Raw genomic sequence first — 14,960 nt, 5'->3', positions numbered from 1 at the left:
CATAGGGGAATTATTTCAAAATGACTTGACAAGTGGCACATTACAGCTCAGATACTTTATACCAGGAAATGTTATAATACCTTGATTATATTTTTTTCATTTCTGCATAAACACCATTGATTAATGGGGTGATTGTATGGTATTGAGATGAGCAGAGTCGTCTAGATTGTTTTTGCTTGTGTTGTTATTCTGATATGACTCCTCTGAAACTGCTAGGAGTCCTCAGATGCACAGTTCAATGTGGAAATTCAGAAGTAGCTCTTAGTGATTCTGAGTTTCTGCATGTCACTTATTATTGGGATTCACAAAGTATCTAGAAATCATCTAGTAATCACTACACTGATGAGAAACTCCACTTGTATTGCTATTAACTTTGTTGCGCAAACCTTCGAAAAAGGTTACACGCCAATGAACGAGGTGTAACAAAATTTTTCCTGACATATTAGGTTCATAATTGGTTCTGAACAACCTCACTGACCTGGAAGAACTAGTTTTCTATCTTTGGAATGTCAAAGTTCTCCACTAATGGAAAAGAACTTTTTTTAGTTAATGATATATTAGCTTCCATATTACATAGAGTTGTAGACTCATACAGTATGGAAACAGACCCTTTGGTACAACTCATCCATGCCAACCAAGTTCCCCAAACTAAATTAGTCCCACTTGGTTGCATTTGTCTTATATCTTTCTCAACTTTTCCTGTTCATGTAGCCGTCCAAATGTCTTTTAAATGTTGTAACTGTACTTGCATCTGCCATTTCCTCTGGCAGTTCATTCCATTTACATCACCCTTTGCATGAAAGTCCCTTTTAAATTATTCCCCTCTCACCTTAAACTTGCCCTTGATTGTTTTACCAATACCTCGCATTTACCTTAATCAAACTCCATCTGCTACTTCTTGGCCCATTGGCCCAGTTGATCAAGATCCCATTGTACCCTGAAATAATCTTCTTCACTGTCCACTGTACCATCAAATTTTGTGCTATCTACAAGCTGACTAATCATTCTTCAATACTGTCATCCAAATTGTTTACATAAATGGCAAACAGTGGGCCTGCAGAACACTGCTGAAAAAATCCTTCTACCACCAACCTCTGTCTCCCACCATCAAGCCAATTTTTTTATCCATTTGGCTAGCTCTCCCTTGACACAATGGGACCCAATTTTACTAACTGATCTACCATGCAAGCCTGATCAAAGGCCTTGCAAAAAACCATGTAGATAATTTCTACCATTCTGTCCTCATCTTTCTTCTCGAGCATGTCCTCAAAAAATATTAAATAAATTTTGTAAGACGGGATTTCCCACGCACAAAGGCAGACTGACGATCCCTAATCAGACCTTACATCTCCAAATGCATATAAATTCTGTCTCTCAGAATCCCCACCAACATCTTACCCAGAAGTGATGTCAGACTCCTCGCTTTATAGTTTCCAAGCTTATCTTTGCAGCTTTTCTTGAAGGCACAACGTTAGCTACCATCCATTCTTCCAGCACCTCACCCATGGCTGTTGATGATACAATATCTCTGCCTGGGACCCTGTAATTTCTTCCCTAGCTTCCCATGATTTCCTAGGATACACTTGATTAAATCCCACAAACTTATCTTCCTTTATGTTTTTAAGACCTCTAGCAATTCATCTTCTGTATCATGGACTGTTTTCAAGACATCACTGTTTATTTCCCCGAGTTCCCTAGTTTCCATGTCTTTATGCATCAATAGTGATGCGATATATTCATTTAGTATCTCTCCCATCTCCTGTGGTTCCACACAGAGGCAGCCTCGTGGGTCTCTCCCTGAAAATTAAAGTTAATAAATGTAGGATCTCATTTTTAAAATTATTATTGCACGTTAAAAGAAACAAGTGTGTTTCTTTTTTTACTTTTTGTTCTGACCATTCCCTTAAATGCCATCTTCATTTCTCTCTCTCTTTATTTTTCTTTCTGTACCTGATTCAATTGAACTAAGTAATTGAGTAAGTCAGCAAGTAATTGCCATTCCTGTTTAGTTTCTATGCTGCTTATGAATGATTTTTGAATCGGATTGTCTCCCCCATAACAATGTTGCCTGTACTGTTAATGTTGGCTTGTGAGACCCTATAGAGGGTTAGAGAATGGCAGTAATACCCAGTGCAAAGGCCCACGGGCAGTCCACAGGTAAGTACAAGTGTAATGATTATGATCGCATTATTTATTGCCACTGAGAGTAGAATTCAACTTGATAATCCCAGAAAGTAGAATGTTTCGAATAGGAGTCATTCTCAGTAAGTTATTTTGATGTGACAGCAGAATTCCATAAACTTGTTTCATCTCCAGAAGCATGAATAAGTGTTTTAAAAGAAAACATGTACTTCATCATATATAATAAATCCATCCCACTGCATAAAAAAATTAATCCTAGAAAGTTTTTTTTTGGAACTTTCAGATCTATGAAGTTGTGAGGCCTCTTGTCAGTTTGTTGAACACAGAGCGAGATGGTATACAAAACTATGAAGCCCTAATGGGTCTTACAAACATTTCTGCAAAAAGTGAGAAACTCAGGTAAGTTCACTACTGATTTTATTAAGTTATACAAACAAGTGTATTGCAAATTGCGGTTTCGAAAGATTTTAAGGGCTTTGCATATTGCAGAGTCTGACAACACAAGTGGATACTGTTGGGCCCATCATTCCTGTGCTGTATCTTCGAAAGTACTTTCCAGTTAGTCCCATTCCTCTGCTTTTTCTCCATAGCCCCATTTCATTTTACCTTAGTTATATTTTAAAGTGTTTATCTAATTAATTTTTAAAAGTTATTGTTGCATCTGCTTCCATCACTGTTTTAGGCAGTGCATTCCACGTCACAATTACTTGCTACCTTAAAAAAATCATTGGCTCAATTGCCTCTCTAGTTCACTTTCCATTAGGATCAGAGCATGTGTTGGCCCACAGCTCTAGCAATTTACTCAGTACCACTTACTTGGTGATTGCAATTTTCCAGCAATCCTCCCTCCTTCTACTTCCCGATTTAACTCTGCTCCTGGGATGTTACTCGTATCCTCTGTCGAGAAAATTGATGAAAAGTACCTGTTCAGTTCACCTGCCATTTCCTTAGTTTCTATTATTAATTCTCCAGCCTCACATTCTGTAGGACTAAAGCTCACTTTGTTAACTCTTTTCCTCTTTAAATATCGATAGAAAATCTTCCTATTTGTTTTTATATTTCAGGTTAGTATTCCCCCATGGTCTAATTTTTCCATTTATATTAATTTTCCGATTATTCTTTGCTTTTTATTTTTACATTCTGCCCAATCTTCTGACCTTCCACATACCTTTGCATAATTATATATTTTCTCTTTATATTTGAGACTACCTTTAACATTTCTTGTTAGCCATGGATGGTATGCGACAATTCCCCAGACTTTTCTCTTACTCTTTGGAAAGTACAGATTCTGTCTATTTTGAAACGTCTTAAATGTACGTCATTGCATCTTTATTGACATCCTTTAACCTAATTCGAAAGTCAAGTCACTTTAGCCAGCAATGCTTTCATGCCTTCATAATTTCCCTTGTTCAAATTTTAAAATAACCTTGGACCCACTCCTCTCTACCTCAAAATGAATGTAAAATACAATCATGTTATGGTCACTGTTACCTAGGGACACCATCACACTGAGATCCTATCTTATACAATTGCAGGTCTTGTATACCCTGCACTCTGGTTGGCTGTTCTAAGAAATTATCCCAAAAGTATTCTGTAAGCTTCTCATCTTCATTGCCTTTATCCATTCAACTTTTTTAGTCAATATGTAAATTACAATCTCCCATGAATGTTACCATGATTTCTCACAAGATCCCATGATTTTTTCCCTTCTGCTCCACTGTGTGATGTGGCTGCTGTTAGAGAACCTGTAGAAAATTCCCACAGGTGAATTCATGCATTTACCAATTTCTATTTGTAACAAACTGTTTCCCAATCCTTGTTTTCTTAATTTAGATCATCCTCTACATTTTGCTAATAAAATAGTTAAATTACAAACCCACCATTCACCTTTTCCTAGTTTCCCTAAATGTCCTCTACCCTTCAAAACTCATGCCCCAATCCATGTGGTCCAGGGAGGGGTGTCAGTTCCAAATGGGATCAGGTATAGGGAGGAGTTGTTGGGTTGGGTGTATGTGTGTGTGTGCCAGGCCAGGATCAGGTGTTGGGTGTCGTGTCCAGTGAAATTGGGTAGAAGGTTGTTAGTTCCAGTAGGGTCAGTTCGGGGAACAGCAGTGTAGATGCAAGGAGAGTTTTTCCCCTGTTATTCTAGGAACTAGGTGGCACAGTCTCAAAATGAGTGGCAGGACATTTAGGACTGAGATGAGGGGGAGTTTCTTCACTCAGAGGATGATGAATTTTTGCAGTTCTCTTCTCCAGAGGGCTGTGGAGGTTCAGTTGGTAGATGTATTCAAGACAGAGATTGCTAGATTTCTATGGATTAAAAACATTGAGGGAAATGGGAATAGTGCAGGAAAATATTGTATCAGCCTTGTTCTCATTAAATGAGGAATGCTTAAAGGGTTGAGTGACCTACTCCAAACTCCTATTTGTTAAATAACAGTTGCATCTTACTCAGTGACTCCAAATTCTTTCATAATCTCAGGACCAGAATTACTCACTGTTTCAAATCTTGAGAGGATTTTATTCTAATAAATGATAGCTAATGGAGTGATTCATAAAGACATTTTTAATAAGTAAGGGTGTTTTTTTAATGCGATGGAGTAAAGTGGCTTGCAAATATCAAGTGTATTTGCGCACACTGAAATTGGCAAAATAAAGCATGATAAATGGGTGAGCATTAGTGCTTCAGCATACTAAGGGCATTTTTCTAGGCATTGATTAAGTTGATATTTTGCATCAATGGGTCGATAGAGACAAAAATGAAGAAATAATGTACACAGCTGCAGAAAGTTCTGTTCTAGCAAAGGTCGAACTTCAGGGACAGCAGGCTGCCTTTTGTCAGATTTACCGCCTGATTATATCACAAGACAATTAAAGCCGAATGCTGAAAATACTGGGCAGGTCTGACAGCATCTATGGAGAAAGTAACACTGGGAGGGAAATCACAGATGGTGGGGTGCATAGGAGAAATTTAGTAGCCAACATAGATGCTTGGCTGGAAGCCCAAACAAACCTGGTGCCCACCCACCATATATAAATAAAAAGGGATGGCTGAGCTTGTTAAATTGACATTTATATTGCACCACCTATACTACAATCTGGCCAGTGTCAGAAGTCAGGCAGGTGTAGGATTCAAGGTGTAGAGCTGGATGAACACAGCAGGCCAAGCAGCGTCAGAGGAGCAGGAAGGCTGATGTTTCGGGCCTAGACCCTTCTTCAGCGTTTTTTTTAAGTGCTTATAATGGCAGGAAGGAAGCAGGGTGCTAACATTGGAGAGTGCCCCTTGCCTACCCGGGGAATACCCTCAAGAAGATAGCACCCTCCCTTCCTTCCAATCCTCAGCCTCTTTAAATCCCACCACCTGACCTTTCATTACCCTCTTACCACTGAATTGAGAAAACAAACCCCAGCCTAAAGCCCTTGGACATGCTTGGATTGCGGTCCAAGGGCAATCCAATGTGGGCCTGGCTATGATTCTTGTTTGCCCTCTAGCATGCACCTGTGGGACACTTGAGGGTGGGCCATCTTCCCAATGAGGCATGGAATTCCCACTAGGAGTTCATTTAGCCCACCCATAGAGGAGGAATAAAGCATACCAAACCTGACAAGGCAGAGAAGATTCCAATAATGGAGAACCTGATGCGAACTGTCCCAGTGCCCATATCTAGATAGAGGATCCCCCACCCATAATACCACATTGTAGCTTTCTGTACTCTTAATTAATTACCTTGTCCCACTTTCTAGCATTTTTACATCAGCCGTGGTTCAGAGGGTAATATTCTACCCTCTTTGAATCAGCAAAGTGAGAGTTTGGGTCCCACTGCAGAACCTTGATCTAAATCCGGCCTGACGCATTCAGTGTGGTATTGAACAACTGCTGCATTATCAGAGGAGCCATCTTTTGCATGACCTGTTAAGCTGAAGGTCTGTCTGCCCAATTAAGTAAGTGTAATCAATCCCGCAACATTATTTTGAAGAGCAGTCTCTACAGTGGTCTGGTCAACACTTATCTCTCAGCCAAAACAAAAGTCACTTACCCCACCAAAAAAGAACAGATTATCTGGGCACTTATGGCATTGTGGTTTATGGGAACCTCTTGTATTCAAATTGGCTGTTGTATCTCCCTCAATACAACAGTGTCTGCACTTCAGAAGCACTTTGGAGTGTCCAATAGTTGTGAAACATGCTCTATAAATGTAAGCCTTCCTTTTTTCTTTTTAGGCAAAAAATAATCAAGGAGAAGGCATTGCCTGAGATTGAATGTTACATGTTTGAAGAACATGATCAAATTCGACAAGCAGCCACTGAATGTATGTGCAATATGGTTGTCTGCAAGGATGTAAGTGAAGATCAACGCTAAGAATTAATGCAGCTATTATTCAGAAGTTAAGGGTAGTAAGTGGATATTGTATGTCGATTGTAAACATTTTTAGAAGTAGTAGTATGGGAAAGGGATGTACTTAAAACCTCCTCTATCCTATAGAAACTAATCCAATATACAAGTTAAAATGAACGTTGTCCAATTATCTCTCAGCCACAACTCAATCTGTTCTGGTGTTGGCCCAGATCTTCCTCCAGTGAGGCCTGGCACTGCTTGTCATGTTACTTATATACTTTCCTGCATCTTTTCTCTTCAAATGTTTTGCAACATAATAAGTTGGTGGGTGTGAATTGCCAATGGTGCAGCAGGGACAAATAGAACCTCAGTGAACAACAGAACAGTCTGTCTCTTTAATGAATGAGATTCATGGATTACAAATGAAACAGAAGAGCAATGGAGAAGGACACAATGTGAATTATTTTTGAGAGATGTCCTGAAAACTAAATAAAGAAAGAGAAAGAAAGACTGAAGGTAACAGAGGGAAAAATAAAGGCACAGAAAGGGAAAATAATTTGAAAGAGATTAACAAAACTTCCAACAATAATGCACTACATGCATGAATGAAACTTAGCAGTGCAAATTGTTGGAGAAGTTGGTTGCCGTTGCTTAAATTATCATAAGTCTAAAAGACTTGCATTGCTAATTACCAGATGTAATTTCCTGCAATGAGTTTATGGACAATTTATTGTACAAATCTATTAATTATTGGAAATAGCAAGGAGGCTCGGGATGAGATGCTGTTTGCATGAAACAAACCGGAGAAGTTGAGCAAATCAACTGGCATGTTCTGAAGATTCACAAATTATGTTGTATCTTTTCTTTGTCCCCTGAACTCACTTGGTGATTTGTTCATTAATAACAGCCTGTGTCTAAAGTGCCAATAGTGTCCCAACAATATCTGACCCGAAGTTTTATTGAGTCAATGAATGTTAATAGCATAAAACAAATGGACTCTGTTGCGATTGAGGCAAGTACATCCATAGCAGCAGTTAGAGCCTGAATTCCTTCTGTCATTATTAAGGTTCAAGAACGTTTTGTGGCTGAAGGAAATGACCGAATGAAACTACTGGTGCTACTCTGCGGTGAAGATGATGAAAAGGTTCAGCTGGCAGCTGCAGGAGCTGTTGCCATGCTTACTGCTAGCCGGAAGGAACTATGCCACAAGTTGACAAGAGTGGTGAGTGTCACCAGCTGACAACCGCAGGACTAGTACGATCCTGTAATCCCCAAGAACGAAAGGGCTTGCATTTATACAGCAATCAACAAATGCATCAGACCCCTAATGCCTTACAACCAATGAAGTACTTCTTAAGCATCGTCAGCATTGTTTGAATACAGGGAAATGCAGCATTACACTGAGTAGGCCTAATCAACCCTCTCAAATGGTCATAAAGTATCAACAAAGAATGGGTGAAGTGACCTGGCTGATATTTATTCCCTGATGAACATAGAATCCTTACAGTGTGGAAGCAGGCCATTTGACCCATCAACTGACCCTCTGAAGAACATACCACCCAAACCCACCACCAACCACACCTCCTGCATTTCCCACCCTAGACAATCCATCTAACCTGCACATCTTTGGACTGTGGAAGGAAACCCGCACAGACACAGGAAAAATATGCAAACTCCACTCAGAGTCTCCTGAGGCTGGAATCAAACCCGGGTCCCTGGCACTGGGAGGCAGCATTGCTAACCACTGAGCCACCCCATGCCTCACTACATCTATAAGATAAATTATCCTGGATCTTGCTGTAAATAAATTGGCTGTTTCGTTTTGTAAATTACAACGGGGGCAGCATTTCATGTGTATTATATTAGCTTAGAATGTCCTGGATTTGTGAAAAGTTCTATTGAAATGCAAGTCATTCATTCTTCACATGATAATGCCGTTGGGTGTGCCATCAGTAAAAAGCACTAAACCAGTGTACTCTTGGTAAACCATTGCTATTCATCCTTCTTGACCTTTCTGAAATCTTTGATTGCATCATCCCTTCCATCGCATTGTCACCATTACACTGCCGGCTGGGCCTTCTCCTCACCTGGATCCTCTTATCCAAACAGAGAATCACCTGAAAAGGCTTCCTTCCCACTCCAGAAACATCACCACTAGGGTGCCACATAATCCATTTTTGTTCTCCTCCTATTTATGGTCTGCTTGGCAACATCGTAACTTCTACTTGTGCATGCAGTCAAAAGAAATAGGAAAACGTGTATATCACTTAACTTCAAGCCTGTTCCATTATTCAATATGATTCAGGCAGGATCTTCTATTTCAACTCTACTTTTCTGCCCAGCCACTATTATCCCTTAATCTATGAATTTCTTCCCTAGAGATACTTAACAAAAAGAGCCTCCATGATCCTCTGATATAGAGAACTGAAAGTTCTCTTCATCTCGGTCCTAAATGATTGACATCTTTGTCCTAAAAGCTCTATTCCCCCCAAAGCTTTAGACTCTCCAGTTAGGGGCATTAATGTTTCATTGCCTAAACTGTGAAGCCCTTTCAGAATCTTATATGTTACAATGACCTCACCTCTCATTGTTCTTAACTGAGAAAGCATTGATCCAATTTGTTCAGCCTCTTGTCCCTGGAAACAGTCTGATGAATATTCATGATGAACTGGAGCGGACCATTTCAATGGCCTTCCAACTTCCACCCCCCTGTGATCTTGAGCCAGTTTAAAACTCAGCCGCCCAAACACTTATTTGTACCACACTCCATTTTCCCAACACCATTGTGGTGTTCTACACTTGCTCCCAGTTATGAGCATTGCCTCAGACTTAAAATTCCCATCCGTGTTTTCAAATACTGTCATTGTGACATCCCTCCCTATCTCTCATGCTCAAATCACTAATGACAATCCATTCCAAAGTCAGTCACTGGTAACTCTATTGGCCTTGTTTGTCCATGCACCTGTTTTATTTCTTTAGCTGCAGTGCTCTCAAGGGTTTGCAATTAAAAGATTGGAGTGGGACTTTTGAAGGAAACTTGATTGGATTTTGTTTTGTCTTTGTGCACAGACTGTTCAGTGGCTTGAAATCCTGCAACGAATCTGCATGCATGACAACGTGGAAATTCAGCACCGAGGCCTGGTAATTGTTTTCAACTTGATGGAGGCAGACAAGGAAATTGCCAAAAAGCTCATTGAGAGTGAAATGCTGGAAATCTTGACAGTCATTAGCAAATTGGAAAATAATGTAAAGCACCAAGACGCTATCAATATGGCTCGTGAATGTTTGACTAAAGCAATGGATTACTCTCTTATTAAACCAACATCCTAGTCTAGAATGTAAAGGGAAGCCAATGCACATGGCTTAGATTTCAGAATTAGATCACACTGTAAGAAAGAACTGGATATTTGCTCAAAGCCTGTTTCACTCCAGATGCTAATTATTTATCAAGCAAATTGCCATTTTGACTGTATTGCACAAACATTGGAAAGCTGTTGTCAGTTTGAAATAATTGGTTATTTCATCCTTGCAACAAACTTTTAACTGGAAAACACTGGAAAACTGGAGTAACTGTGCTCATTTTAATTTTACATTTGTGTTTTTACTGTAACACTTTGAATACCAAGGGCTGGAGCCTAAACTTCCGTTCAGCTAGTAAAGAGATTACTGTTAAACTGTGTCCTTGAATTTTTCTCTTACCCTTCTTAGATTTTGACCAGAAGCAACAACTTACATTTATATAGCATCTTTAACACAACATAGATTCCTAAGATACTTGATAATAAGAATTATGAAGTAAAACTTGCCATTTAGTGAGATTTAAGCTGGATAACCAAAACCTTGGTCACAGGTGATAGGCTTTTAGGAGCATCATAAAGGAAGGTAATGAGATAGAGAGCCAATAGAGTGTAGGAAAGGAACTTCAGAACTTAGATGACACAGTGTGGAGCTGGATGAACACAGTAGGCTGGGCAGCATCAGAGGAGCAGGAACGCTGACGATTTGGGTCTGGGCCCTTCTACAGAAATGGGGGAGGGGAAGGGGCCTCTGAAATAAATAGAGAGAGGGGAAGGCAAAGATAGAAGGTGGATAGTGGAGCGGATAAGTGGAGAGAAGACAGACAGGTCAAGGAGGCAGGGATGACACCACCTCCTACCGCTCCCTTGATCATGACCCCACCCCTGACCACCAAAACATCATCTCCGAGACCATCCATAGCCTCACGTGACCTCCCACCCACAGCCTCCAACCTCATTGTTCCCCAAACCCGCACCGCCCGCTTCTATCTCCTTCCCAAAATCCATAAACCCGATTGCCCTGGTTGACACATTGTCTTTGCCTGCTCCTGGCCCACTGAACTTATCTCCACTTATCTTGGCTCCATTTTCTCCCCCCGATCCAGGAACTGCCTACCTACATCCGAGACACCACCCATGTCCCCCACATCCTCCAAATCTTCCAATTCCCTGGCCCCCAACACCTCATCTTTACCATTGATGTCCAGTCTATATACACTTGCATTCCCCATACAGATGGCCTAAAGGCCCTCTGCTTCTTCCTGTCCTGCAGGCCTGACGAGAATCCCCTCCACTGACACCCTTACTCATCTAACCGAACTCATCCTTACGCTTAACAACTTATCCTTCAACTCCTCCCACATCCTACAGACGAAAGGAGTGGCCATTGGTACCCGCATGGGCCCAAGCTGTGCATGCCTCTTGGTAGGGAACATGGAACAGTTCCTCTTCTGCTGCTAAACAGGTACTATTTCCCACATCTTCCTCTGTTACATCGATGTCGCCTCATGCTCCCACAAGAAGCTCGAACAGTTCATCCACTTTACTAACACCATCCACCCCAACCTTAAGTTCATCTGGACCATCTTTGATTCCTTTCTCTTCTTCCTGGACCTCTCTGTCTCCATCTCTGGTAACCACCTGGAAACTAACATCTATTTCAAGCCCAACAACTCCCACAGCTACCTAGAATATACCTCCTCTCGCCCACCTTCCTGCAAGAATGCCATCCCCTATTCCCAACTCCTTCACCTCTGCCACATCTGCTCCCAAGATGACGTGTTCCACTCCCAGACATCCCAGATGTCCTTGTTTTTCAAGGACCGCAATTTCCCCTCTGCAGTGTTTGAAAACACTGTCGACCGCATCTCCTGTGTTTCCCGCACTGCAGCCCTCATACCCCCTCCCTGCAATAACAACAAAGACAGAATCCCCTTTGTCCTCATATATCACCCCATCAACCTTCAGATTCAACGCATCATTCCCCGCCACTTCCGCCACCTGCAATCCAACCCCATTACTAAGGATATTTATCCCTCCCCACCCTTATTTGCCTTCCAGAGGGAACACTCCCTCTGCAACTCCCTCATCCGCAACACACTCCCCACTAGCCCCACCAGCTCTGGCACCTTTCCCTGTCACCGCACCTGTTACACCTGCCCAACACCTCCCTCCCCACCTCCATCCCAGGCCCCAAAAAAAACCTGCATTAAACAGATGTTCACCTGCACATCTGTTAATGACATATATTGTATCCACTGTTCCTGATTTGGCCTCCTCTACATTGGGGAAACTAAGCAGAGGCTTAGAGACCGCTTTGTGGAACATCTACACTTGGTTTGTGACAAATGACAACACCTCCCAGTTGCAAACCACTTCAACTCCCCACGCCCACTCCTTGGATGAAATGTCCATCCTGGGCCTCCTCCAGTGTCACAACGATGCCACCCGAAGACTGGAAGAACAGCACCTTCAATCTTGCTACCACTTGATAACCCTGCAGCCCAATGGTCTCCATGTGGATTTTACAAGCTTCAAAATCTCTTCATCCCAAGACCAGCACCCCCTTGTCTCCACCTCCTTGACCTGTCCATGTTTTCTCCCACACATCCGCTCCTCCCACCTCACTGACCAACCCCCACCCTGTTTTCCTACCTAACTCACCTCACCTCTACTAGCCTCATCCCCACCTCCTTGACCCGTCCATGTTCCGACCCACCTACCCACCTCTCCCTCCTCATTGACTACCCCCCGTCCCAACTCCCTACCTACAAACCTTCACTGGCTTCATCCCGCCTCCTTGACCTGTCTGTCTTCTCTCCACCTATCTGCTCCACTATCCACCTTCCAGCATCACCTCCTCCTTTCTCTATTTATTTCAGGGTCCCCTTCCCCTGCTCCATTTCTGTAACATCAGCTTTCTTGCTCCTCTGATGCTGCCTGGCCTACTGTGTTCATCCAGCTCTACGCCTTGTTATCTCAGACTCCAGCATCGGCAGCTCCTACTACTTCAGAACTTAGAGCCCTGGAAACTTAAGGTACTTTGACAATGCTACAGTGGCTAATATTGGGGATACATAAAAGACTAGATTTGGAGCTGCAGGAGGTTACAGTGGTAAGAAGGGGCACAAGTTTAGAGAGATTTGAGAACAAGATAGAGAATTAATGCGTTATCCTGATATGAACTCATGGGTCTAACACTACTGCCAGAATGATATGATCTGAGTCCTGCACATAGTGCTACCTCATGTAACATTTATTACACACAGACTTGGGTTCTTGTGACACACTTGTCTTGAAGTTTACTTACAACACATAATGTTTACAAGGCTACAATATCACAGACTTCCACACTGTTTTGGGTTCTATGTTTACTGATCATCATATATATGCATCTGAGTGACTAAGCAGTGACTTCAATAAACTGAGAGTGAATGACTGCATTACACATTGTAGTGTCATGTAACTGCCTTGAAAAGGTACCACGCCTTCCTGGGTTTCTTCAAAATAATACAAAATTGCACCTTTGCCCTGTAAACAATGGGAACCCTATTCCATTAACATTTATAATGACATATCCATTATCTGTACACATTTAGATAACATATTGATAGACATATGACACAACCAGATCTAGTCCTTATACTGTTATCATGAGTTGGCTGTGTAGCTTCACTCTGTGGCGTGCGGTTTGTCATCATGGATGGATGTGTATTATTTGTAGTAGATATGATCGGTCCAGCATGATATCATCAGTATTTGCGTCTTCAGGCTACGTGATAGATTATGTGCGCGTTGAATATGTTATCGATTTCTTCACAGCACTTAATTGCTCATTACAATGACATATGATTTAGGCTGGACACACTTATGTAATATTTTGCCACAAATTCATGTGTTCTCTATACTCTAACCTGGTTTACGTTGGGATAATTGCATGCTCATTGATACTCATGATGGCTTTTGTTTTATTCCTTCTTTCCAACACTGTGAGGTGCACGTTTGGTTGTAGTGAAAACATGAAAAGGAAGGAAGAATTGTGTGGTTCTGTTTTCCCAGTGTGAGAGCTGACATTGGAGATAAATCTTTGCACAGAGGATAAAGAAAGGCTGGATGGGCGGGAGCTTTTTTTACTGGAGTGTAGGAGGTTGAGATGTGACCTTATTGAAGTTTATAAAATAACAAGGGGTATAGATAGCATTAATGATAATTGAATATTTTTCCCTCTGATGGGTGATTTCAAGACTGGGGGGTTAAAATTTTAAGGTGAGGAGAGAGATTTTAAAAAGTCACGAGGCGCAATTCGTTTATACAGAGGAAGTGGTGGATGTGGGTATAATTACAACCTTTAAAATATATTTGCATAAGTCCATGAATAGGAAAGGTTTGAAAGGACATGGGCCAGGAGCAGGCAGGTGGGTTAGTTTACAACAATAGAAATTGCTGGAAAAGCTCAGAAGGTCTAGCAGTATCTGTGAAGGAGAAAACAGAGTTAATGTTTCGGGTCCGGTGACCCTTCCTCAGAGCTTATTTTGGGATTTTGGTCAACATCGACTGGTTGGACCAAAGAGTGTGTTTCCATGCAGAGTGGCTCTATGACTCCATAAGAGGGTAAATTTGGCACAACTACCTAAAAATTTTGGCTATCAGCCCTTACATTTGACTATCGTGGATTTTATAGTACAGTCAGTTCAGTTGAGGGTTTGATTGAGGGCAGTGAGGAGAGGAAGTAATACAATGAACACCCTGTTGCCTCTATATGGCGAGGAAGGATACACTAATATTCTGTTGATTATTGTCAGACATAATTTGTTGATGTACACTGAACATGCTGAGTATTGGAGACAAAGTGTCGAAAACTTCTGCACTAATGGTATCTTTGGCTTGTCTCAGAGAAGGGAATTTGAATAAATGTGAGATATTGCATTTTGGTAATACAAACAAAGACAGGATGTGTACAATTAATGGTAGGGCCCTGGGTAGAGTTGTAGGAAAGAGACACCTAGGGGGTTCAGGTAGATAATTCTTTGAAATTTGCACCACAGGTAGACAGGGTGAGTACAAGGCTATTGAGTGTAGGAGTTGGGGTGTCATGTTGAGATTGTACAGAATGTTGCTGAGGCCTCTTTTAGAGTGTTGTGAGCAGTTCTGGATGCCTTTTTATATCAAGGATATTATGAAACTGG

The 14,960-nt window shown here is 41.5% G+C and overlaps 1 protein-coding gene across 2 annotated transcripts in view; it reads left to right on the top strand.

Moving 5' to 3' along the window:
* Positions 1-10,152, top strand: part of unc45b (unc-45 myosin chaperone B) — a 70,144-nt gene extending 59,992 nt beyond the window's left edge. For both annotated transcript variants that reach the window (XM_059643948.1, XM_059643952.1), the window contains exons 17-20: positions 2,426-2,541; positions 6,364-6,481; positions 7,545-7,700; positions 9,548-10,152. In XM_059643948.1, the coding sequence (XP_059499931.1) occupies positions 2,426-2,541; positions 6,364-6,481; positions 7,545-7,700; positions 9,548-9,808 (651 nt within the window). In that variant the 3' untranslated portion in view covers positions 9,809-10,152. The remainder of the gene's footprint in view (positions 1-2,425; positions 2,542-6,363; positions 6,482-7,544; positions 7,701-9,547) is intronic.
* Positions 10,153-14,960: the final 4,808 nt, after the last annotated feature.

The sequence above is a fragment of the Stegostoma tigrinum genome, chromosome 3 (assembly GCF_030684315.1).
Source record: "Stegostoma tigrinum isolate sSteTig4 chromosome 3, sSteTig4.hap1, whole genome shotgun sequence".
NCBI classification, from domain to species: domain Eukaryota; kingdom Metazoa; phylum Chordata; class Chondrichthyes; order Orectolobiformes; family Stegostomatidae; genus Stegostoma; species Stegostoma tigrinum.
The sequence above is the reverse complement of the archived record's forward strand: the minus strand, read 5'-3'. Positions and strand labels throughout refer to the sequence as shown.